This window comes from Lineus longissimus, chromosome 10 (genome assembly GCF_910592395.1).
Source record: "Lineus longissimus chromosome 10, tnLinLong1.2, whole genome shotgun sequence".
NCBI classification, from domain to species: domain Eukaryota; kingdom Metazoa; phylum Nemertea; class Pilidiophora; order Heteronemertea; family Lineidae; genus Lineus; species Lineus longissimus.
In genome coordinates this window covers 8,869,049-8,895,836 of record NC_088317.1, presented here as the reverse complement: position 1 = coordinate 8,895,836, position 26,788 = coordinate 8,869,049, and the positions used below count along the sequence as shown (strand labels likewise).

The 26,788-nt window shown below is 36.9% G+C and overlaps 1 protein-coding gene across 2 annotated transcripts in view; it reads left to right on the top strand.

The window, feature by feature from the left end:
• The window catches only part of LOC135494968 (diacylglycerol kinase delta-like), a 782,762-nt gene extending 762,124 nt beyond the window's left edge, over positions 1-20,638 (top strand). For both annotated transcript variants that reach the window (XM_064783336.1, XM_064783337.1), the window contains one exon: positions 19,943-20,638. In XM_064783336.1, the coding sequence (XP_064639406.1) occupies positions 19,943-20,050 (108 nt within the window). In that variant the 3' untranslated portion in view covers positions 20,051-20,638. The remainder of the gene's footprint in view (positions 1-19,942) is intronic.
• Positions 20,639-26,788: the final 6,150 nt, after the last annotated feature.

Below are 26,788 nucleotides of genomic sequence, written 5' to 3'. Positions count from 1 at the left end.
GAAACCGAAACTAAAAAAGGGGATTCCCCAAAAATCGCTATTTAATACATTTTATATTTTGTATAAATAAATGGAACGAATTGACACTAACATAAATAATCCAACAGGCCTGGCTGTTCCAGCTGAGGGTTTATCTACAGAGGAACTAAAGATGTTTGCTTTCAGAAATAGAATCAAGAACTATGGATCTCTTTCAAGAGAAAAATTACTCGAAAAGTTGGAGGAGGAATTAGAAGCTCCGACATTGAATCCAGATATTTCAAAACTTTCACAAATTGAAAAACGTGTTTTGGCTAAACGATTAGGATTCAAAAACATAAGAACAATTCCTCAGGAAAAACTTAATGAAATGTTGGAAAATGTAAATATTTCAAACATCAAACCAAAACATATTAAACCAAAAGTTTCAATCAAAAAACCTCTTTTACAACAAGCTATAGAAGGAGGTTGAAGAAATTATCACAATATAAACATAGACAAACTAAAATAACTTTTGAGCAAACCTCCAGTCAAACGAATTTTGAAGTCTGATTAATTCAAACAAGCGAAAGATATTGGCATTGAAATAAAAAATGATATGAGAAAACCATTCATAGCAGATATGATTGAAAAGCATGGAAAGTTTAAAACATAAATGCTGCGTTCACAATGGCCTTTAATACGTATCCCAAAGCGCATTGAAGCTTTAATACGCTTCAGGTGTTCACACTAGGAACCCGCTAATGCGCATTGAAACCGTATTAACAAATACGGTTCTTAATGCGTATTCCATTCCGCTTTAACTAATTCGAATTGGTTACATCGCTTTGTCACCGCAGTGTGAACAGCTTAATACGTATTAAACTGGAATCCCGCGTTACGCATGCGTAGTTGAGTTTTGCCCACCTACTTCCGTTTTACGTCGTGGGGAAAACGTGTTGACATAAATGTCAGAGAAATTTGCGGATTATTTGATCTACGGCGCCGATTCTATTGGTAGTGATGGCTGGTGGTAAGAATAAAAAGGTTGCGAACCGTGGGGCGGTATGGTCCAAAGAAGAAAGGCTGGCTCTCCTCGTCATTTGGTGCGACGAGGACGTCGAGGGTCAGTTGACAGATTGAGCAGTTATTTGCATGAAAAACACGAACAAATATATAAAACGAGGGTACACATCGCGCAAATTCTCATTCTCATTCTCCATCATGTCCATGGGCGCATCCATCTTGGAAATAATTTGACCTTCACCTCTCGGGATCTTTCGGATCGGCCTCCTTCGGGACATTCAGGATTTGTCGGAGGCCCTCGGAATTAGTTTAAATCGCATCCGATAGATGCCGTTGCGTTATTACGCATTGAGTGTGAACGCTCCAGAACCGGATCAGCAAGCGAATTTGAAGCGAATTAACGCAATGGGAACGGGTCATTTTTAAATCGCATTAACGAAACCGTATTCTGGATTACGTATTCCGGAATACGGATCAGAACCCTGCTCAGTGTGAACGTAGCATAAGAAATTTAACAGTGCTTTTCGAGGATTTGCAAATCATTTTAGAATGGAAGGTTTGCCAAAGATTGGCATTCAAGCTGATCTTGAAAAATGTAAACCAATTTTGCAAGAACAGTTAAAAGAAGAGAATATAGAAGGCTTAGAAATTACAATTATTTTACATATTTAAATGCAAAGGAAAGATGAAGTTAAAGAATTCGAGTTGAGATCTGGGCATATACTTGGCATGGGTGAAGAACTCAATTATTCTACAATGGAAGAAAATATGTTAGCTGAGCTGAAAAAATCTAGTTCAAAAAGGTTCGAGCTGTGTACCATAGCTACATGAAAAAACACTACTAAATTACCAGAAGAAACACAAACCCTGAAGCTGTTTTACACAAATACACAAACACACTTTATTTACATAAGCAACTTAGGTAATGGTCTATATGGTGGCAATGTAGAGCTCTCTGCTATGAATGACACTTGCACAAACACATCAGTCAGTCAATCTGGTTGAGAAACACATATCCAAAGAAACTCCAACTCGTAGAAACACAGTTATGTACTCGTAGAACGTAGAAACACAGTCATGTACATGTCGATGACGTCACAGAAAAAGTGCAAGCCCGGTACCGGAAGTGAGTGACAAAAGACAAGTCACGATTGCGCAAACAGGAAGTACAGATATCCGACGTATATCCACGTAAAACGTTGCGTATAAAGGTTACATGTAAAGGTGCTCCTTGCGGCCGCCACAGACACTTGTTACGAACGATGTAAGCAGTGCTACGAAATGTAGCCAAATGTATGGTCTATGCACACACGTGCTTGGCTCTATGCATAGTGACGAATTAAAGAATTGTCAAAGCTCGAGACACACAGTAAATCTTTCTTTCCATCAGTCGTGGAAAGAACGTAATAGAAATACTCAAAGTTCGGATCCTTGAACACGAATAAAAACACAGGAGCAAACGTCCTCCCGGTCTTCTCACACCACAGCTGTGTATACGAATGAAGCGAGTATAAGAAAACTGATAGAAAATGAACCTATGCACTTACGTAAGAAGGTAAGTGCATAGGCCTAAAATAAACTGTGTTTGTAAACAAGTCTCTTGATGGCGTCCACCACAAGCCAGCACCATACATGTTGTAACAAAATAATTAACTCAGGTCCTATTTGACCAACAACCGAACAAGCTGGAAGTTTTTAGAAATTACAAAAATTGATCTGCACATTATAAAATATCAACCATTTTGAGGCTCGAGTTATATCGATTTACCGAACCAGATAAAAGACAAAAAGGCAGTGATTAATGTGAAAAATTCAGATCAAAAATGTTTCAGATACTCAGTCGAAGCAGCATTATTAAATTTAGATAAAAAGGCAGAGCGAGTATCCAATCACAACAAACCAGGATTTGATCACATGTTTGAAAATTTACAATATCCAGTCAAAATCAAGGATATTGATATCTTTGAGAAAAACAATCCTGACATTGTAATTAATGTTTTTACATTTATTCGAAAAGAAGGTAAAAAGTTTACAATTTACGACATTTGTCCGAGAAGAATTTCTGAGAAAATGTAAGCCGAAAAATCTTACATCAATCTTTTATATGAAGTGAAAAAATCAATGAAATTTCTGACAATGTAAATTATTATGCTTGGATTAAAAATTTGTCTAGACTTGCATCAACGCAAAACTCTAATCACAAATGTGCATCTAAAATATGCTTCAAATGTATGAAAGCAATCTCAGCCAACACAAGCGAACTTCGTGAAAAAATATTTCAAGAACACATGGAACATTGTAAAAACCATAAAATTTGCAAGATTTCCTTGCCAAGCGAAGGAAAGAATATTTGAAATTTCAGAATGTAGAAGCGACCCAAAAACATCCCATCATTATCACAGCAGATTTAGAATCTTTCCTTAAACCAATAGAAAAAAAAATCGGAGACAAAACCGTTCAGTCACATGAACAGATCCCAAACAGTTATTCGCTATATATGCAGTATGATAAAAATAAAATTCAGAGGAATAACAAATTAATCACTCATATTTAGGAAAATAAAGATGAAAATATTGCAGAACATTTTGTGAATAAAATTGAAGAGATATGTTTTGAACTTGCGACAAAATACTTATTAAATCCTTAACCTATGGATCCTTTGACTGAAATAGAACAGCAAGAATATATTCTTTCACAAAATTGTTACCTTTGCGATAAAACATTCAATGAACTGAACTACCAAGTAAACAAGATTTTGATTCGAAATTTAACAATACAAACATTTCAAATACAAAAACTTTGTCTTGAAACATATGTGCTTTAACTCACAGATATTCTCGAAAATTTCAGAACAACTTGCATGAAAAATTATGAATTAGATCCCGCTTGGTTTTACACATACCAGGATTGTCTTGGCAAGCGATGCTTAAAATGACTGAAATAGAATTATAACTTTTGACAGATTCAGATATGTACATGTTTTTCGAACAAGGAATACGTGGAGGAATTTGCATGGCGAGCCACAGATATGCAAAGCCAAATAATCCATATATGGAAAATGTTATCAAAAATGAAAAAACAATTTATATCAGCTATCTTGACGCAAATAACTTATAAAGTTTAGCCATGAGTGAAAAATTACCTTATAAAAATTTCGAATGGATGGAAAGTTTTGAAGAATGGCAAGAAACTCCTTGCACGCTCGAAGTTGATTTAGCTTATCCTGGGAGTCTTCGTGATTTGCACAATGCATACCCCTTAGCTCCTGAACACCTTAATGATAAATTGATTCCAAATTTGCAAAACAAAACAAAATACATTGTGCATAACGAAAAGCCAAGGTGGTGGGGCGTGGCGCCATATTATACTTATTTTTGGGACTGTATGACAAAGAAACGAAATGTACGCCCTCGACGACTCAAATTAAATAACTATAAAACTCACCGATTCTCTCTTCCTCTTGAATCCTTTTACTCATTCTCTAGCCATCCCTGTGACGACTGGCTGGACCCGCTATCTGTCCGTTTACAGCTACGATATCCTTGGTTTAAGATATATACATAAATCACATCAACCGGCCAGGTTGTTCCAATGAATAAACTCCCACATCCGAATGTTGATTATTGCGGTAGTGGCACATAGACAACTCCGACGTACAAAACTAAATCACAAAACCACGCGCATTTAAAGTTGCATTGCGGTTATTCAAACATATAACACGAATGATTATCACGGCATAAACACGACGAAACGATAACTCATATATACACGTACTAAAAGTCGCTAAGGAATACAGCGAAAACGCGACGAGCTAGCTCGCAAAAATAAACATACACGCTGACAGTCTCCGAAAAGATCAAGGTCGTACAACGCACGAGGTACGCAAGCAAGCAAACCGCGAAATCGTAAACTTATATATACGGCACAAACTAGAATCTTGATGACGATATCCAAACGAATGTTTTGTAGGCAACCTCTAAATTCAGGTTCTACGTCTTCTACACGATATAATCTCCCAACAGAATAACTTTGATTCCCGAATCGAACGATATAAAGTTGCTAATTTTGCACTAATCTACGAACGAAGAGCAAACTAGTCTAATACTAAAAAACCGCCATTGTCTTTCTTATCATTGTCTTTCTTCCCATTGTCTTTCTTCCCATTGTTCTCATCCCATCCAGGCACTCCCCGGTCTCACTGACAAGTCAGCCGTTCGGTGGGCCTGCGCAAGCCGACGCCTGAACACAAGGCTTATTATTGAAAAAGATACATCGTGGAATTTCTTAAGAAGAATCTGATTTTTTTTAAAATACATTAATTTAAACACCAGTTTAAGAACGAAAGCGAAAAACAAAAAAGGATTTCTTCAAGTTGATGAACAATTCAGTGTTTGGCAAAACGATGGAAAATGTTCGATTGAGAGAAAATATTAGTTTAGCTACAAGTGTGAATCAACTGAGGAAATTAGTTAATTCGAACAATATCGTTCACACAAAATCTTCAGCAAAAATCACGTCGCGGTTCAACGACAGAACGCTCAAGTTTACCTGAACAAAGCAATTTATATTGGACAGGCTGTATTGGATATTTCGAAACAACACATGTATAATTTTCATTATAATCATGTAATGAAAAAAATATTCAAATAATGCACAGCTACTATACACGGATACTGATTCTTTAGTTTACCATATTGAAACAGAAGATATTTACCAAGATATGCAAAAAGATTCACATTTTTACGATCTATCAAATTATCCAAAATATCACAATTTGTTTTCTGAAACCAATAAAAAGGTAATTGGTAAGTTTAAGGATGAGGAAGCTGGAAATGAAATTGAAGAGTTCATCGCATTAAGATCTAAGCTGTATTCTTATATAACTGATAAAAGTCAGATTAAAAAATGCGAGGGTGTAAAGAACAAGAGGCCCAAGGGCCTGGCGCTCAGCTGAGTAAGCAGATACAATTCATAGTTTAGCAATTTGACTGATACTTTTAGATAGATTTGGCAATACCAACTTGAAATGGGGGGTTAGTGGATTTAGCAAAGTGTTTGGGATGCCCTGTATGTGAAGAAGTAAGATAAAGAGGTGCTTAAGAACATTAACTTTATTGTTAAAAGATTGACCTGACCTGCAGGTGATTGGAATTTAACAAAGGCTGATTGCAATCATGGAGTAAATTATATAAGAATCACTGATTTGGCAAAGATTATTACCAGACGTCAAGATGGAAAGTGATTGTAGTGTTGGCTGTAGCACCTGGTGACTCCAGGAGGAACATGTGAGACAGCTGGCGCGTTGCCAAATCCGGACCTACTTTCCTTCAATGCTGAATACGTCGATGAGAGCTCTCGAACTATCATTCCATGCAAAAAATGGCAATGACAACACCACTAATAACTTCAAATTATTTTCCGGTTACGATAACACAACACGCATCTTCATGATCATGATCTTTCTCAAACTAACTGAATGACCTAATCGCCTTGGACGCACAACCACATATCAATCCGCCCCGACGATCGACACATCCATTCGATTCGATAACACTCGATACAGTTTGATAAATAAACAAAGTTTTCGTGCTTTTAGCTGTCAACATCAATGGCTATAATAGACTCCTGCAGAATATAGAACTAATAGAACTAATTTACGAAGTTTCCAATAGTTTGAACACAACTCAGAACATCACAAATCAGCAAGGAGGATACCGCGGTGACGTCATATCACGTTATCACATCCCATATTAGTGATCGCTATGGCCAATCAGATTCAGTCTACTGACAGCACCAGCACTGAACACATCTCAACGTCCCACTGTCTGGTGCGCTCCTGTACACAAAAACACCAATAGACATGAAATATTGCAATACCTAGTATGGATTCTTCCTGTGTAAAATAAAATTTACAGAGCAGATTAACTTCCACGAATAAAAAAGACGTTTGGCGTGGCCAAAGTGCGGAAATAATGTCTCCGCTAAAATACTCTACGAAAAACACTAGGCAATGCACTACAAGATACACGGTAGAGATGCAGTTGAGTTTGTTATTGTTTTTGACTTAAAAGCCCGCCCATATCATAATATATTCATGTATTCATGAAGTATGAACTCATTTCTGTCCATACAACTCTAAGAACAGTCAATTTATCCTTTGATCATCACCGAAACCGCGATATCCGCAGGAATTCGTTCTGGTGTCCGAAAATGCATGATCTTACAGGGGCGCTAACTCGACAAAAAGAGGGGATCTATGGGGATCTATGGAGTTTTAGGTCCTACAGGTCTCGAACTTGTAAAATCTGTAAACATGCCTCCAAATCCCATTATGATAATGAAGAGATTGCCCCATATCTGGGAGACTGTTTTGAAACCATCGCTAGGCCTAGGCCTAATTTTGGAAGATCGGTGCCTGGATATTTCAGTTGGTTTTAAAAACCCTATTTTTCCCCATCAAAACAGCACTTTTCATTATTCAAATGATAACTTATTGTCTGAAGACTTATTTCATAGCAGAAATGTACTAATAACTCTGATTTAATGCGAAAAATCTAACTTTGTTTGATGACTTGAATTTCCCTTGGCTGTGGATCGAGTTTGTTTACAATATGCAGCGCCATCTTGGAAAAGCCGTGACGTCACCGCGGTATCCTCCTTGACCAATCAGCTGGACTCAGATCTGCATAAATTACGATAAATAATGAGGTCGTCGCTTCAATTTCGCAAAGAAAGTTGACTCCATTCGAAGGTTGTTTTGACCAAATTCCGTTGAACTCATCGTTATGAGGGCATTTGAACACATTCTCGTTGTGTGAAGTTTCGTACCAAAATACATTTCCGTAAAGGCTTAAATAAGAAAATTTGTCACTTACAAAATCATCGCTCCGGTAGAAATAAAAAGGTCACCGCCATTTTCTTGATGATAGTACTCCAGGTAACCTCGACCGCGCAGTGGAGGGTCGAGCCGCCTCGTCAATTTACCCCAGACGAGCCGTTCATACAGTGAATGGACTGGCAATACCAGCAGCCCGGTATTCCCTGGTTCGAGGTTTTCATGTCAGTTCGCGGCGGGAAATTTAAAGCGGAATCATCCGGGGTCAAACAACAGTTTTGCTCACTACCGCCAACTGGTGATATAAATCGACACTAATCTATTTTATATCAAAACTTCTGTATCATGAAGACCTTTTCAACTTTATTTCAAGCTTTTATCTGCTGGAATAGAGCGTCAAAAAATTGTTTTTTCATTTATGCATTTTGCCCCCTGGGGAGCTGAATTTGAGTCGAATCGCCCAATTTTTTTTCTGTAAGCAACATTTTCTGCGGTGTTTATAAGCAAGACTAGATTTGAAGTGCCTCGGTTGTATGATTACAAAATGCCCAACTTTGTCCACGGATGGATGGATGGATGGATGGATGGATGGACGGACACCACTCGAATAGCTATTTGACTAGCTCAGCTGACTTTGTCAGCTGAGCTAAAAATGTGATTAAACATGAAATTTAATTTGACGAATAAAAACAAGCAAGTTTTAATTGAAAGAATTCCAATTGAAAAACAGATGGCAGTATTTCGAAGTTGCAATCATCAGCTGTTCACAGAAAAAGTGACAAAACTTGCACTGCAAATGATGATAAAAAGCTCATTTTACCAGACGGAATTTCAAAACTATCTTTAGGACATTGGAAACAAAATCATATCAAAGAAGAACCTATCAAAGAATAACCTATCAAAGAAGAACCTATCAAAGAAAAAATGTCAACCAACAAAATATTGCTGTTAGGTATGCATACCTTCATGGGTTTGGACATGAATTGGAATATGCACTTCATGACTTTGACTGCGCAGTGCGTCGAAATAAAAATGCTGTAAAAAAATGTTTTAAGAATTTGATGACTTATTTTCTAGTCTAGTATGAAAAAAGTTTTTAACAAAATAAATGAGCTTTCCAACATATCTAACATACAATGCGCATCCGCATTATCCATTAGAATATAAGAATAACTCTTTAAAGGCCATATATCAAGGTTTGAAAACATGCTTGATACTCATGAAATATGTTGAGGGTTAAAAAAACAAGATCCCAGACATTAAAAAAATTATAATAATAAAGTCATTATTTAGTTATTTCAATTTTCAATTTTAAACTATTTGAATTTCCCACCACACACAACTTTAGATTAGTTCCACATGTGGCCGCTAGGGATTTTTTGATGACGTAGATCAGGTCAGTCAGAACAAAGCAAGATGGCTTCCGCATACAGTTCAGAGAGTGAGAGCAGTGAATTTGAGGATGTTTTGGTCGATACAGAAGGATATTTAAACGTTGAGCCGTACATGTTCGAGCCATTAATATCACTAGATCATAATGAGAGTGATCATTCGGACGAAAGTGATTAGAATTTGTGGTTAATCAATTTGCATGGCAGACCTGCCGATATAGCAAAGAAGACATTGATAGACGGTTGCAGATGCATAACATGTATGATTTTTGAACAGACTAATGTTGCACAATATTGTTTCGCCTCGTCAGTGTTGTATCGCCAGTTATGTCATGACGCTGAACTACTATTGAAAAGTGACGGTATTATGCACAATCATCTTGACGTGACGATATAATGCCGTGCAACGTTAGATAGTCAATAATCTGTCATTGACAGTGGCTGTCACTGACACTGACCTGTGTCGCTGTCACCTTGCTATGGCTGGAACACAAGAAGACACTATGGGGTATCACAGGCCCCAATAGGGCCTACACATTATGTATAACAACCGACCTCAGCAGCCTCGGGCATTAAATGCAATTGACATGGTTTGAACAGCTGTTTTTAACAAGTGGCATTTAATATTCAGTTGGATGCAGATATCCGGCTTCATGTGATAATCCGTATCGATAAAGTGATCACTGCAAAGTTTGGCCGAAGGCCCAGGCTTCCAACACTCCAAACGTTTGCACTTCCGAATCCACAGCTTCCTCCTCTCTCGTTCAACTGGCTTTGGAAATTCATGAAAATGGGTCCCATCCGTCATTCGATTGTTCTTTGTGCTATCCTTGACACAATTCGGAGCCACACAATACACCATAGTGAATGAAACACATTTTTTCCAGGTGTGCATAATTAATTAAGGCCCTCCTGCTTTTATGATTGCATGACATGTACAGATAACCTTATCTACATCACAACTTTTGCTCAACCCGCCGCCTGGCTCTAACAAGCCAGTTGCAAGCCTGATTAGGTAATCAAGTTGTCAAACACATAATTGGCTATATCTTCAAAATGGATGGAGCTAATTGCATTTGGTTTTCTGTATTGTATAAAGTGTTAGGTACACTTTTGAAATCGTCTTACAGCAAAAAATGGCAAAAAACCTTGATATATGGCCTTTAACAAAATAACCATTTATTCATCAAGATCAAGGAGGATACCGCGGTGACGTCACATCACGTGATCCCGACCCATATTAGTGATCGCTATGGCCAATCAGATTCAGTCTACTGACAGCAGCAGCACTGAACACATCTCCACGTCTCACTGTCTGGTGCGCTCCTGTACACAAAAACACCAATAGACATGAAATATTGCAATACCTAGATTGGATTCTTCCTGTGTAAAATAATATTTACAGAGCAGATTAACTTCCACGAACAAAAAAGACGTTTGGCGTGGCCAAAGTGCGGAAATAATGTCTCCGCTAAAATACACTACGAAATACACTAGGCAATGCACTACGCAATATACAGTAGAGATGCAGTTGAGTTTGTTATTGTTTTGACTTAGAGGCCCGCCCATATCATAATATATTCATGTATTCATGAAGTATGAACTCATTTCTGTCCCATACAACTCTAAGAACAGTCAATTTCTCCTTAAATCATCACCGAAACCGCGATATCCGCAGGAAGATTTCGTTCTAGTGTCCGAAAATGCATGATCTTACAGGGGCGCTAACTCGACAAATAGAGGGGATCTATGGGGATCTATGCGAGTTTTAGGTCCAACAGGTCTCAAACTTGTAAAATCTGTAAACATGCCTCCAAATCCCATTATGATAATGAAGAGATTGCCCCATATCTGGGAGACTGTTTTAAACCATCGCTAATTTTGGAAGATCGGTGCCCGGCTATTTGGTTTTAAAAACCCTATTTTTCCCCATCAAAACAGCACTTTTCATTATTCAAATGATAGCTTATTGTCTGAAGACTTATTTCATAGCAGAAAAGTACTAATAACTCTGTTTTGATGCGAAAAATCTAACTTTTTTGATGACTTGATTTTCCCTTGGCCGTGGATCGAGTTTGTTTACATTATGCAGCGCCATCTTGGAAAAGCCGTGACGTCACCGCGGTATCCTCCTTGCATCAAGATATTAGGGTTGCACCCAATCAAAGTTTTAAATATAATACGATTGAATATTTCCAGATAAACACATTCCAAAAACATTTCCAGAGTATTCTCAGGTACACGATTATATAAAAAATTCGACGATGGATAACTGGGAAAATCAATTTAAATTTGTGATATATTGTGCAACATCTGGATGTGGAGTTTCTTGGCATAATCACATCAATCACCAAGATCCCTTATAACAAAGTATATTCAGATTTTATATATATTTTACAATCAATTTTTTTTTACATCAGCTCAAAATACCATTAGCAGGTAATCCAGATTTTAACTCAAAAAAGAATCCCTATAATAAGCAAGCATATGAAAATTAAAAACTTGAATTTGGATCTATTGATTTCAATTATTTTCATAAGGGTAAAGTTAAAGCACTTGATATTACAATGAATGGCACATATTATTTAAGAGATCCAAGCAAGTTTCAATTTAATGCAGATAAACATGTTTATGTTTATTTGAATCATAGGGCTTATATTGATAAATTATTATCTGTTTTATTCTGATGACTGGACTAATTTCATAGCTATTGATGGGAATGGATTTACAAAAACAGGAATGAGCAGAATAAACGAATTTATCAGAATATATGTGTATTGCATTCTTGGTGCACAAACAATGATCAGACGCGATATCATGGATATCTTGACGCACAAAAACAATTTGGTATTCTTGTTGAAGATGCAATTCAAAGTCAAACTTTAGTTGATTCGATGAAAACATTTCAAACAGCAAGTATCTTAATCAGATCAAAACAATCGTATACCAGTGCTTTGGAAAAAGTAGGTTCTCGAATAGATTTTGCTATAGGTTTAGGTTTACAACTTGTACCAAGTCGAATGCGTTTAAATATTGGTACAATTGAAGGATACAATAATTCACTTTTGACTGCAACTAAAATGACAAATTTTGGAATCAATAATCATATCAATGTGAGAAAAAAGCATGAAGCTCCAAAAACTCAGACAACTCAGACAACTCCAAAAACTCCAAAAACTCAGTCAAATCATGCAACCCCGTCAACTCAGTCAACTCATGCAAATTTCACAATCAGTTTAGTTGCACTTGCAATTTTATTAGAGTATTTTATGTAAAATAAATGGAAGAAGAATACAAGAAATACAAGTATCCAAGCACAATGAAATTTTATAAAATTATGAAAAAAATTGATTCAGACATTAAATTTGAAGACATTGATCAATTTGTAAAATCTAAAAAAAGTTATAAACTGCATAAAAAACCGAGAAAACAAATCCAAGGGCATATTGCAGCATATCGTGAGAATGCATTGTGGTTTATGGATCTTCTCGACCTAACAAATTACTCAAGGCAAAATAAAGGTTAAAAATGGATTTTACTTGCAATCGACACATTTACTCAGAAAGCATATACTTCAGCTTCGGAAAAAAAAGAAGGGTTTGAGGTTAAAGAAGGCTTTGAAGAGATTTACAACGATTCTGATCCAATTGCATTAATTATCACATATTCTGGTATTGAATTTCTGAATAAACCTGTGCAAGATCTTTTAAAAGAATTAAAGATAAAACATGATACTGTTGATATTGGAGACCACAAGGCATTATGTTTAATCAACAGACTTGGCAGAACAATGAAAGAAAAAATTTTCAAAGATTTTACAGAACGGAATTCAGTGGTATGGTATGATAAACTTGATGATTATATTTACACATACAATAATTCACCACACAGAGGCATTTTAGACTATGCGCCAAACAAAGCAAATCAGCATTCTACAGAATTAGTTGCATTAAATACGAAAAAAAGTATTGCGGTTGAGCATCATTTCAAAGTGAATGATTTAGTGAGGAAAAAATTGATAAAACCTATATTTACAAAAGGTTATAAAAGACTCTGGACTTTGAATACATATACAATTAAGAATATTGAACGAATCCATGCTATGTTGAATGATGGTTCTAAGGTTAGATTAGATTATTTGCAAAAAAAAACAAAGGATTTTGATTCATAAGATCCATTGGAAAAAAATGATGAAGATATAAAAATTGAAAAAATCATTAAACACAAGGAAGGACTAGATCCTAAAAATATTATTGATACCAAAGGGAGATTAAGAAAGCGTAGCGATGCAAAGTAAAATATTTATAATCTTATAATTTTATTTTCATATAAATACATTTTTTTTAATATAAATAAATGGCGGATGATATGAGTTTCGGTAAATACTTTGATCCATGGCGATCAAGTAAAGTTTCTAAAGGTTTAAACGCTAAACGTAATTGTGAAGTAATTACACATAATCCAAATTCGGTTAATCCGGGAGAAACACTTTATGTAAAAGTCCCTAAGCTAGAAAAAGGGCAAGTGATTGTACCTACAAGTTTGAAACTTACATTTAAACTATCAACAAGTTCAAAGCAAGTTATGCGGCAAATGCGACAAGTGCAGCGTTTGTAGCAAATGTAGATCGAAATATAGTTGAAGTATTACAACAAGATTGGGAGGAAAAACCATGAGTGAAGTTACAAAACGTTCAAGAATTTTTGGTTAACAGAAAAACACAGGAAAAATCGTGTTCAACAAGCCATTGATAAAAATCAAAGGCAAGGTGCTATTGCGACTGCATTTGATGACAGATACTGCATCCCGATTGAATCAGAAATATTCGATGATCACTTACCATTTTACCATTCAGCTATTTTGGAAGCAATTGAATATAACATAACATTTATTGATGCAAAATACGTTGTAGCTGGTACAGCAACAAGCAAAACATATGCTGTCACGGGCATCCAGTCCGAAAATGAAATGGTGCATTCAGGTCATCTTGCTAAATCGATTGAATCCATGTATAGATCAAATTTGCGATTTCTATATGAATATATTCATTTGCTGAAGACAGAAGCGACTGGAAAGAATAAACGTGTCAATGCTAATATATTATAAATTGCGCATCTACAAAAGGAATTGTATTGTTTTTCCAAAAAAGTTTTACAGAATATGATTCAGAAAAGACGAGTTATCAAAATCCGGATATTACAAATGTGACAATCACATCAGAGGGGATATTCACACTGTATTTACAAGTCTGGAATTAAAGCGTACAATCAATTTGATGAAATCAAATGACATTATATGAGTGAAGATTTAAAAGCTTTTGAAAATTGTTTAATCCATGTGGAGAAATATAATGGTAATGAGAAATATGCATTGTGGATTGATTTAAGATCAACTGAGGATAATGATGTCCATGGATCTGGCACAGCGATGTCAAATATCAAACATGGATTGCAATTGGAACTAACGAGATCAAGCGAGACAGAGTATGATATGTTGGTTTACATTGTAGCAGATGGTTTAGTAGGGGTTGATAATAAAAAGGTGTCAGGCTTAGTGCACTTGTTTAAAAACACCCACAAAATGAATTTCAACGATAACTTTGACTGTGACATTCCTTTCAATATATTAGTAACAGATATGACATATTGTAGAAAAACGTATTTTATTCTAGATCTACTAGAAAATGAATTCAATAAAAATTTTTTTTTTTTTTTTTGTCCAACCATTGAAATGAATAAAACATACCAAGCACGTTGTTAGATGGAAAAAGACAAATATATTTATATTTATCCACCAAATATTGTACAAGAAAATGTAAATCGATGTCTAGAAGATACAATTAAACATTTAAAAGATAGTAAAACACAAACTTTATTTGTCATAGATGATTGTGCCAATTTTTGGGAATCAAAAAATAAATGTATATAGTTGACTCTTTTTCTGGAAGACATTTTAGAATTTCTGTACGGCTTTTAACCCAAAAATATAATGCCATTTGTAAAAACATTAGGGAAAATTGTAAACTTAATGATTATTCATACTTTAAATGATCAGAGTTCTATCGATCAAGTTTTTAAAGAAAATCGATGTATTCCACAAAGCGAAAAAGATGCAATTATCAAGCAGATCGATTAGATGGCATACCAGAGCAAGACGAGTTTCGATATGAATAAATTGAAAAAATCAAAGCAGAATTAGAATTGAAAATTGAAAAACGTTCAAAACTATATAAAAACTATAAAAGGGCTTCAAGCAAAATCCATTGGCTGGAAACATCATTTTTCATCGTAGGTGCTGGGATCGCATCTATTGGAGCAGGAGATGTTGTGACAAACATTGTCAGCTAACCATTGGCTGTGACTTGTGCTATGTTGGGAACAACTGGAAAAAATTGTTGTACCTCAATTGAGGAAAAAAATTAAAAAACACAAAACAATTTTAATGCAAGCTAAAGGTAGTTTAAATATTATCAATAATTTACTGTCATGAGCGATTACCAATGAACACATTTCTGCGAGTGAATTTGAGCTTATTATTCAAAAATATAAGAACTCAATGAAAGAAGAAACTGATTCAAATTAAGTTACAGAGAATCTGAAATGACATGACTTCATCAGAGATAATGTGCACGGGCTGTCATAGCAAGTCAGGCAAAAGTAATGATGTAACTTTATAAGAATTTTGGATTCTTATAAAGTGAATTTTTTATTACTGAGATTGACATAACCATCTTTATAATAGTGTAAATCAACAATTGATAGATCTAACCACGGATTATAGCATATATGTCCATAGATGTGGTTTTTAATCAGATATCTGTTTGTATCGAGTAATCATGTATAATTTATTGGAAAAACTGTAATAGTTATAGTATTTGAACATCTAGGTAAAAAATACAATCCAGTCAGAATCACATTACCAGACATTGACAAGCATAGTATACTAAGTAACACTTTAATTTTGTTGTTCATTTTATTTAAACAGAAATCACAATATGTTAAACCAAATCAAATCCATAATATATTTTACCTTCCACTTCACCTGTCGATCGGATATACTTTTTAATAATGGAGGTTGTGAATGTTTTGATATGATTTGCATTGCTGTCTTCTAAGGTAAGAATCAAAGCTTCTCCGTTTTTTGTCGAAATGATTTGTTTTTTAATAATTCTATATCATGCGTTCAACGGAACTTCTCTCCATTTAAGAAACAATGATGATTTTTTCATTTGAGAATTTAGTTCTTCGTTTGACGGAAACATATTTATTTCGTATAAAAATAATTTTGATTAAATATGTTTTTTGTGATTTTTGTGATTTTTTGTGACTTTTGAGATTTTTTGATAATTTTGAGATTTTTTTAGACCTTTGCGACTTTTGAATAGTAGTATAAAGGGGGGATATTAAGTTAGAGTCAACGTCTGGTTAAACTTGTTTTAGACGATTTTCGGTCAGCTTTTTGTTTTAGTCAATTTAGGTCAAAACGATTCTTGACCAACATTTGACTAGAACATAGTTTGCGCAAACGGAGCAGAGCAGAGTGAGGTGGCTGAGCGAAAATTGACTAGAATATTTTGACTAGAAAATGACTGTGAGCTAGAACCCCACTTTTATACTACTTCGAGGCTTGTTGATTCGTAGTCGAGACAAGACCTTGACAAGGGGGCACTAGATTTGAACTAACTGACGACCTAGTAGCACCTTGTTGCTTTGTTGTGTAATTCTGTTGGCAAGAAGCATTGTTCTGTTGAAAGTTAGCTGCAATCTGTTGAAAGTTAGCTGCAATGGGATAAGCTGGATTTGAACTAGCATTAACTGAATTAATTACTCTCATCTGTTTCATATGCTGCTCAATTACCGCTGATGTCTGATTATTCATTGTATTTAATAGTATGTAAAATCACCCTGAATCAGTATTTTGACCTCAGAGCAAAGCTCTATCTGACTACGTCATAAGATCAAAGCTTGATTAGTATTGTGACTTGTGGCTTTTTTTTGGCCTGACAGACAAAGTCTCGAAGGACAGCGACTTTCTTGACCTTTCAGGACACTAAGTAAAACGTCACTCTGCTGCGTTAATGCGTCTTCCTCTTCCTTCATAAGCCTGTAAGTCATGAAGAGAACACTATTCATGAAATCACATCATAATTGATTCATATCTTTCATTCTATCCTTGTTTGTGAGATAAGGATTCAGCACTAAATAATATATTTTCAATTTATCAAAAACTTGGTTTAAAAAGACATGGTAGTTTATGGTTATGGTTACTTTAATCCCACAATAACGTATCTGTAAAATTGTCCTCAGTTAATTTAGGTTGACTGAGTGCTCTGTTAATGAATTCTGCCTCTAAAATCCAGTCATAGTCACCACAATGAATTTAAAAAAGCAGTGCATCCCCTTCATGTCTCAATTTAGATGGGGGATTGCTGACACCAGTTTTAAATGCCAATTGAATCGTCTTTTCGTATCTGGCATTACACAACCATTTCCTTGGGCTTTAGAAGTGGCCCTGCAAAGAAGCTTCAACAACATATCTTAAATAATTTACTGCTGGTTCTTGCAGATGTCTCTGCCCAAGCCTTCTAAGGATGCATTCAAAGTATCGTCTATTATCGTGTATTATCGTGTATTATCTCAAGACTCCGAAAACCATCATCATCATAAGCAATCGCATTACAATTGATGCAGAACTTGTATGTAAACGTATCACCAGGCCTCATTGGGTTTAAGTCCCACTTGTATTCAAACAGCGTCCATCCTTTGCAATTGTGGCATAATACAGCATCAGTTTCAGTGCTAGTGTCATACTTGTCACTTTGGGAAGAAGCACGGATAAAAGAAGGGAAACCTTCCCTAGGTCGAATAAACCCCTGTTCGAGCGAGGCTCTGCAACCACATCTTTTAAAGTACTCGTTTAAAGGTAAATAATTGTACATCCTCTCCATATTAATCAAAGAAGCTCTTAATGAAACTATTTTCTGTATGGCGTTCTAATACACCTTTATTTTGCGTAAAAGCTCTACACTTTTAGCACTAGATATCCATTTTATCTAACTATAATTCCAGATCATTTCATAAAAATGACACCGGGTGTTGCTTTTTAGTACGTAAAAGGACACCAGGTGGCGCTTTTTAGTGCATAAAAAGTACACCAGGTGTCATTCTATGGTTGGTAGCCAAAGAATTAGGTTAAACCAAATACTAAATGATTTTCAATAGGAACCACATAAATACTGTTTGAGTAGTGTTGTTCAAGTGTGAGATGGTGTGAAATAAATGTGTCTTTATTCCTATTTATGGCGCCTACATAGGAATGAACTCGGCTCTATTTCTCTATTACGCAAAAATTGATGCTATGTATGGCACCTACATATAATCAATTAGAAAGTGTAATATCCCTGTGATGGATATTTGTAGAGAGATAATAATCTCCTTACATCAATGAAGGATCGGAAAAATATTTTTCGTATGAGCGAAAACATGTTACGGTGTTAAAGCTGAGATAGCTTTCGTTTCACAAATACCTTTTGTCTGAAAAAAAACAAACTTGACATCTGTCTTGGCTATGAATGCCCGTTAGTTTACAAGTATTGAAAATACTTGACCTCTGGCGTGGCTATGAATGCCCGTAAGTTAACAAATATTTTTGATACCTTTTAACCCATTGTTGCCGAGAATGCTGTTTACATGTTGTAGTAGAAGGGTAATGGTGGCTTTTTGACAAGTTAAAATATGTGCGATTTGGGCAAGAAAACAAAGTTTTCTTAGGCTATTACGCAGATATTATTCGTATTAATCGTACATCTATTACCCTTCTACTTGTGTAAGGATACATTGGAACGTTTGTTCAAGATAGGTTACTACCACTTTCGAAATCCCGAAACATTATGTTATTAATGATCTAATAACCCAAACATGAGATAATACTTCATTTGAATGCCTGTAAATACTGTAAAGGTTGCAATACGTGGCTGTTGTGAGATATCAGAAAAGGCCTGGATTTTGATTTATACATCGTATTAAAAGCAGGAGTCACATTTCAATGGACCAAGTTAGGTTTTACTACGCTTCGACTTATCATGAATAGATAATCTAGACGGGCATTTCTGACTGCCCGTTAATTCACTGGTTACCATAGAAGCCGGAGTAGTTGACATTGATTATGACATTGCAGATTCAGTGTTGGACTATTTGTCGCCTCAGCATGTATTTTGTGCGGGAATAGAGAACAATGAATATGAAAGTGTTTGCCACAGTGTTTTACACTGCTATATCCGTAAAGGGACCAGTAAAATAATCAAATCCGTTGAAAGGCAGTCAGAGAGAGTGAAGCCAGATTCGAAATACCCTATGAATCTGCTCACTCTGGGTGAACTCCGTGAAAGATATCGATGTCGTGAAATATATCGGCTCGCTTATATATTTTTGATCTCACTCAATTTAATATGGTGTTTCTAATGGTTATTGTTCAAATAAGGCATTTATTGGGATTGGCTTGATTTAAGTGGTAGTTCTAAAACATGGATGCATTACATATGCCCTAGGGGTAACTACCCCTCAGCTGTACACAAAGCAATCGATTTGAGGATAGTAAGCTAAACAGTTTTAACAGTCGGCTAAACGGTTTTGTCACTGACCCCCTGATGCACTTGTGCATCAACAGTAGCTGGCAATTTCTGAAGGTAGATTTTTTTGGTTAATCTGTTATCCTTTTTCCTTACCACTTCCAGGACATGGGTATCCACAAAATCGGCCATGTCAAGCGGTTGCAGCAAGCCATCAAAGACATCACGAGGCAGATGTCGCTACTGGACAAGTCGGCGGTTGCCCCGTTATGACACTCGTCAGATTTGAAGTCACCTGATATGATGTATTGAAAGAAACTGCACTTGATCCTCTTGACAGGTTACCTTCCAGAAGTAGGAGGCAGTGAATGCAACTGGCAATTGGAGGGCAACAATAGTGGAAATGATATTGGAGCTTTCAAATGACCGGAGGTCTGGATGACTTTTGATTTAATCATCCCAGAAGTCAGCTGAAAACTGTCTGCTCAACTTCTTCTCACTCTTAACCTATTTCTGACCTGTGTGTCATGTTCTCTCTAATTTCTACCTTTTCCTTGACGCTACACATCTGGACCATCACCTCCAGCAACAACTCCCCCACCAGGGGGTCAAGACTGAAAAATAGAAAGTGCAATATATCGCTTATTATTGACTTGTTTTCGCTAATAGTTATATGATAGGTACTCCTGATACAGATGCATCACTCCTTGCAGGTTTTTGATTTGGTCTACTTTTCAAGGTCACAGAGGTAAAATGGCATGAAATTTCCGTTTGGCTATATATTATAGCACGTTTCCTAACCAGCATGAATTATTAGCCTTTGCGTGCTCATATTTTTTTAGAAAATCAGAAAATGTTACAACCACCCTTCACATGGCTATAATATAATGAATATTGGTGCTATGTCCATAGTCATAGATTTTTTTTGTTCAGTATGAACCCCAAACCATAATAAAATAGAGAAAAAAAATATGATAAGGTCCTGACCCCCATGCCCCTTTCTATAACCCCCACCATGGCCAGAGTGGGTATGAAAATGAAAGTAAGCAACCTACTATGCAAACTTCTCATGTGTTTGCCTAATGTATAATGTACACGAAGCATCCATCCTTCTTTTCATCATTTTTAGCATCAATTTATGATCCAATCAGCACTAATTAGAGGCTGATTAGTAGCCCGCAAATTGGGGTAAACTATTTGGAATGATTACCCCTTAAAAACTCCGCATTCGGCATAAAAGCCAGGAAATTAAAACCAGTAATCTGTTGATATACATGAGCGTCGTCTATGAATACCAAATGGAACTGAATGAATGATGTCTGAGAGGGGCCAGGGCAGTTTAAAGGGTATCTTGTCACTGTTCGGCAACTACTGCGCTCAAATGGTTAACTACCAAATATCTATAAGGTGAGCACAATGGCCCCTGGCCTTTTCATTTAATAACCTCCCGGGAAGACTCAAAGTTTCCAAATTAGTCCATGCGACTGTACACTGCCAAATTCTTATACTGATTAGTGCAAATCATTAACATTTTCATGATCCTTTATTTGTTGGACTATGACATTTCTTGTTTTTCCAAGCAAGAATCAAAATTTTCAAAATGCTATAAAATGAAATAAAAAATGAAAGATTCACAATCATTTGCAAAATCTTCATACATGTATGCCCAAAAACAATTTGGCTATATTTTTGTAACCCTTTCAGGAATGAGACTTAATTGTATTTCCCTATCTTGATGACCAAACAACTTCATCTCTAGATTACGATTGGTGTAACGTTTCTAGGAGATCCTTATGATTAACCATTGACGAAGTTTCCATCTGCCTCATTGGTTATCATCCTCAGGTCTGAGTAATTCTAAGTAAGCAGCATACATGGCAGCACTGCAGTGATAATCTGCTGTTACTTCTGCTGGGGCACCGCCCAGTATATAGGATTAAAAAGGGCAGTACCCAAAACCTGGAAAGACAAACTAAAAGGCAAAAAATTAGGAATGATACAAGATGAACTACTAAAAAAAATACAGAATACCCCAAAACCAAACAGGTTCACCTACTCAAAAATGATAGAGAAGACAACCATCAAAGCTATCAGCACACAGAACAAATGGAAGGAAAAATTAGGGGAAACTACGAATGAAGAGACTTGGAACAATCTCTACACCATACCATTAACATGCACCAAAGATACCAGACTAAGAGCCCTACAATTTCAAATCCTACACCGAATTATTCCAACAAATACATTATGCCAAGCAAAACTTGCAAATACAACAAACTGCTCCTTTTGCACAATATACACTGGAACTATAGAACATTTATTCTGGGACTGTCAAAAATCTAAAAATATATGGCTTCAAATGGGAGATTTCTTAAAACAAAAACAAATAACTGACAACTTCAATAAAACCAATGTTCTGCTGGGAGATATAAAGGGGTCATGTCTTATTGAACAGCTAAAATTAATCATAAAATAATTCATTTACACATCAAAACTAAAGGAAGAGGACTTTTAAAAAAAACTACAAAACATCATCAAATACAAAGCTAATATAGAAAAGAATTACACAAACCCCAATGAACATTACCAAAAATGGAAAAATATCGTTTAAACAAATAGAGCCCAACCCCTTACAATCAATTAAAAAACAACAAAACAAACATGGTCCATGCACCTGCACCTCTGCACATGCACCAATAGTGCACTTTTATATTTCAAAACTTTCCCTATGTATAATTAAGGACTTTAAAGAATACTAATAATCCTTTTACCCTTTCCATACTCCGCCTCCACAAAAAGGTTTTTTCTCATGAAATCATGAAATGTAAATATAGAAAAAAAAGAAAAATGTAAAATGTAAAATGTAAAATGTAAAGTAAAATGTAAAAAAGAAAGTACAAGGGAAATAAAAATATATATTACAAAAGAAAAGTCCTATTACTCCGAAACTAATGATCTAATTGCTACTAAACTTCATGTTATTATGTATCTAGGTACTCTTATCACTATCCCTAATTTTCAGTCAAATCCCATTACAAATATGGCCGCCAGGCCGCCATCTTGAAAATCCAACAAAGTCCTATTACTGCTAAACTGTTGAACAAATGTCAACCAATTTCCATGTGACATGTACACTCTTCAATAACCCTGAAATTTAGTCAAATTTATAACCAAAATGCTATAGTTAGATTGTACCGGTTATTTTCTTTTGTGCCATTGAGCTAAGAAGAATGATTGTATTCAATGGAATCAAAAGTGGTGAAACTAGTCAGAAACTGTTCTCCCATATCAACTGCAAATGACATGCATAACATTACCCGAGGTGAGCACATGTTCCCTGGATCATTTTATTATGCATATATCATCGGTCGTTGTAATTTACATCAGTATGCCTATGCGTATGTAACTTTGATAAATGGAGCTAATATTCATGTCGAAAGTAATAAGTAATATTTTTGTAGGGCTATATTGTACTGCAATGTCAACAGTAAAGACAGACGAAGTCGGAAGTAATATATTTTTCGCATTCGTGAGATACAGCGCAGAATATCTTGACTTCATGAAAGTGTACGGTAATAAGCAAAACTACTACTGCTATTACGCACGGAACACATACCCAGAGGTTGACTACACAGCTTCGAAGAGAATGTGACGGCCTCCCGAAATGCTTCTAACTTTTGGGGTCAGGCAACATGTGTTTGGCCCAACTCACATCACCGGGAATACACTAGATTTGATTCTGTCTAGGGATTGCAAAGACACTGTGGTTAGCGATGTTCACCAGACTCCGATTGACATTGCATCTTTCAAACATGACAAGGAATCATCAGATCTGAGCACTACAGTATCAACTGATATTGACGAGCTTGCGCTACAATACGATTCTAAGCTGTCGGGCATACTGGACAAACATGCTCCCGTCATTGTAAAGGAACGTAAGGTGTGTCCACATGTCCCGTGGTTTAGTAGCAAATGCGAGGAACCTCAATCAAGGAGGAGAAAACTTGAAAGGAATCGACATAAATCTGCTGCCACAGCTGCTGCATATCGCAATGTACGCAATATATACTCGGTGTGTCTAAATGTCTCTCGTCGGGATTAATATACAGACATGATCACTCAGTTTGCTGGTGATGCCAAGAAACTTTCCGTGTAGTCAATTTACTATGCAAGCAGAGGCAGGATACAACGCTTCCTGCTCAGGTTGACCCAGTAGAACTTACTAACCGATTTGGTGAGTTTTTCATAAGGAAGGTTGACAGCATCAAGGAGAAGATTCGTGCAGTTACTGTCGAACCACCTGCTGTTAACTTTCCTCCGCCACAACAAAAACTTGAAGCATTCTCAAAAGTGTCAAGTGATCAAGTGGCTAATCTGATCAAGGGTTCTACCAATGCGTCTTGCAAACTTGACCCTATTCCAATGTGGTTTCTTAAGCGATGCTCCGCTACCCTCCTCCCAATCATCACCAGGATGATAAACCTCTTGCGTGATTCTGGCTCTGTGCCGAGTCAGTGGAAATGTGCACTTGTGTCGCAAAAGAAGCCACGTCTTGACCTGGTTTTTCCCAACTACAGAGCAGTGAGCAATTTGTCGTTCGTGTCAAAGTTGAGAGAAAAGGTTGTTGTAGGACAACTCATGTCACATAGCACCTTGCATTCTCCATTGCCTATATCACAATCGGCCTATCGGCAGTACCACTCACCTGAGACAGCGTTAGTTTAAGTGCAGAGTGACATTCTGATGAGGATGGCTAAGCAAGAAGTGTGTTTGCTTGTGTTGCTTGACCTTAGTGCGGCTTTTGATACTGTTGATACCATGATTCTCCTTGAAACCATGAACATCGATTTCGGAATATATGGATATTGCCCTAAAATGGCTGGAGTCATATCTCAACAGTCGGAAAGAGCGGATTGTTATCAACGACTCAGTCTCAACTAACGTTGATCTCAAATGTTTCACAGGGCAGCTGCCTAGGGCCAATTTTATTTTTGTTCTACGTTTAGCGCCTCTATCACGTGATATCCCGACAAGTACCTGACGCTCATGGATATTCTGATGATAATCATTTGTATCTGTATTTTCGCCCACTTTCGACTGGCTTGTGGTATTCGACTCGACGACTCGACGACGTGATGACTCGATGACGCGATCAAGTTGGAATTTTTTTAAAGAATATCACTGCTTGGACTGTAATTTATACATAGAATCATAAGTGGAGGAAAATAAAAAAGAACCGATCATTACCAACCCCTTTCCAGCTGTTTTCACCGTATCTAATCCGACCATTTTTCGTTTCCCACAAGTTCGCATTTTTGATAAAACCATGCGCCATGTTGCTATGCAAGCCACTGGTATCTTACCGTCAATACAGCTAAATACACCTAAGTATAGCTGGTTCAGATCAACCTCCTACCCAGGTTCTTTACAAGCAGAAATTCCAATGTTAAAATGACACGCGAGTTCCTGGATACAAGGTTGGCTCTGGATATCCGTTCAGCACGGCAGTCGAACTCCGAGAGTTATTTTAAGTGTCAGTTTAGTTTGGGAATTATAAATCCTCGTATGACATCTTTCCCCTTAGGGCATATCCAACCAGGACATGTCCATATCTGGGGATATGCCCTAGGGGGCATTATTAAATGTCCTATAGGGGCTGATGCCTGGGGGGGGGGGGGGGCAGATGTCAAGGGACGGAAGAGGGACTGAGTGACTGAGTCTCAAAAACTGCACATGTGCGAAATTCCGATTGTTGACAGACTACCACATGACATCTGACATTGGCCACTAGAAGCTTGTGTGTCAATTAAATCTCGGGTCATTTTGCATGCTATGAAACTTCCGCGTGTCCTTTAAATATCAAAATCAACCGCGGGGACCAATCTTCAGTGGCCATGGCTGGGGGGGGGGGGGGGGCACATCCTTCCACATACCGTAGCTGGGTATGGGAAGGCCAAGCTAAAACCTCGGCTATTGGAGCGGTAGCCCGGAGACCAGGACCATGGGATTCCGTATTTTAGCAAAATCCATAGCAACGATCGCGTCATCGAGCCATCGCGTCGTCGAGTCATCGAGTCGAATACCACAAGCCCTTTCGACTTCAGTTGAATGCGATGGTCTGAAGGAGACTGAGAACTGCGTTCGTGATGTGAGGGTTTGGCTTATCACCAACCAACTGTTGATTAACGATGTGAAAACTGAATTTATCATCATTGGTTCCCGCCAACAATTGCTCAAAGTTAACATTGACTCAATTAAAGTTGGTGTGACTGATGTGAGCCCTGTCAAAATGTGTGCGAAATCTCGGCGTATGGTTTGATTCCAATATGAATATGGAAACCCATGTAGGCAAAGTGTGCTCAAATGCCTTTTGCGGACTATATAACATCAGACAAATTCGGAAATTTCTTACTGAGGACACCACCAAGATTCTGGTTCACGCTTTCGTAACTTCCCATCTCGACTACTGTAATGCTGTTCTATATGGCATCACTGACAAGCAGTGTAGTCGGATGCAGAGGGTTTCGAATGCTGCTGCGAGGGTTGTATGTCTTGTGCCTCGCTTCGACCACATCACCCCGGTACTTGTGCATCTACACTGGCTTAGTGTTAAGTACAGGATAATTTTCAAGGTCTTACTTCTAGTGTTTGAGGCCCTCCAGGGTAATGCTCCTCAGTACCTTGTTGATAATGTCAAGGTCAGACAACCATTTTCTCATCATAGATTGCGTGGTGACTCTGAGCTATTACTTGTGGTGCGGGTTACGCGCTGCGAAACTTTTAGGGACCAGGCTTTTTGCTCGGCTGCCCCCAATCTTTGGAACAATCTCCCCAGGAGTATTAGGTTGGCAGGAAACATCGGCCACTTCAAATCACTCCTTTAACGTCATATTTTTAGGGAGTGCTTTGCTTTGTAAAGCGCTCGAGAATAATCCATGCATAATCGAGCGCTATATAAACCCTCTAATAGTATATTATACCGTTGACCAGACAGCGATTACATGGTACCCT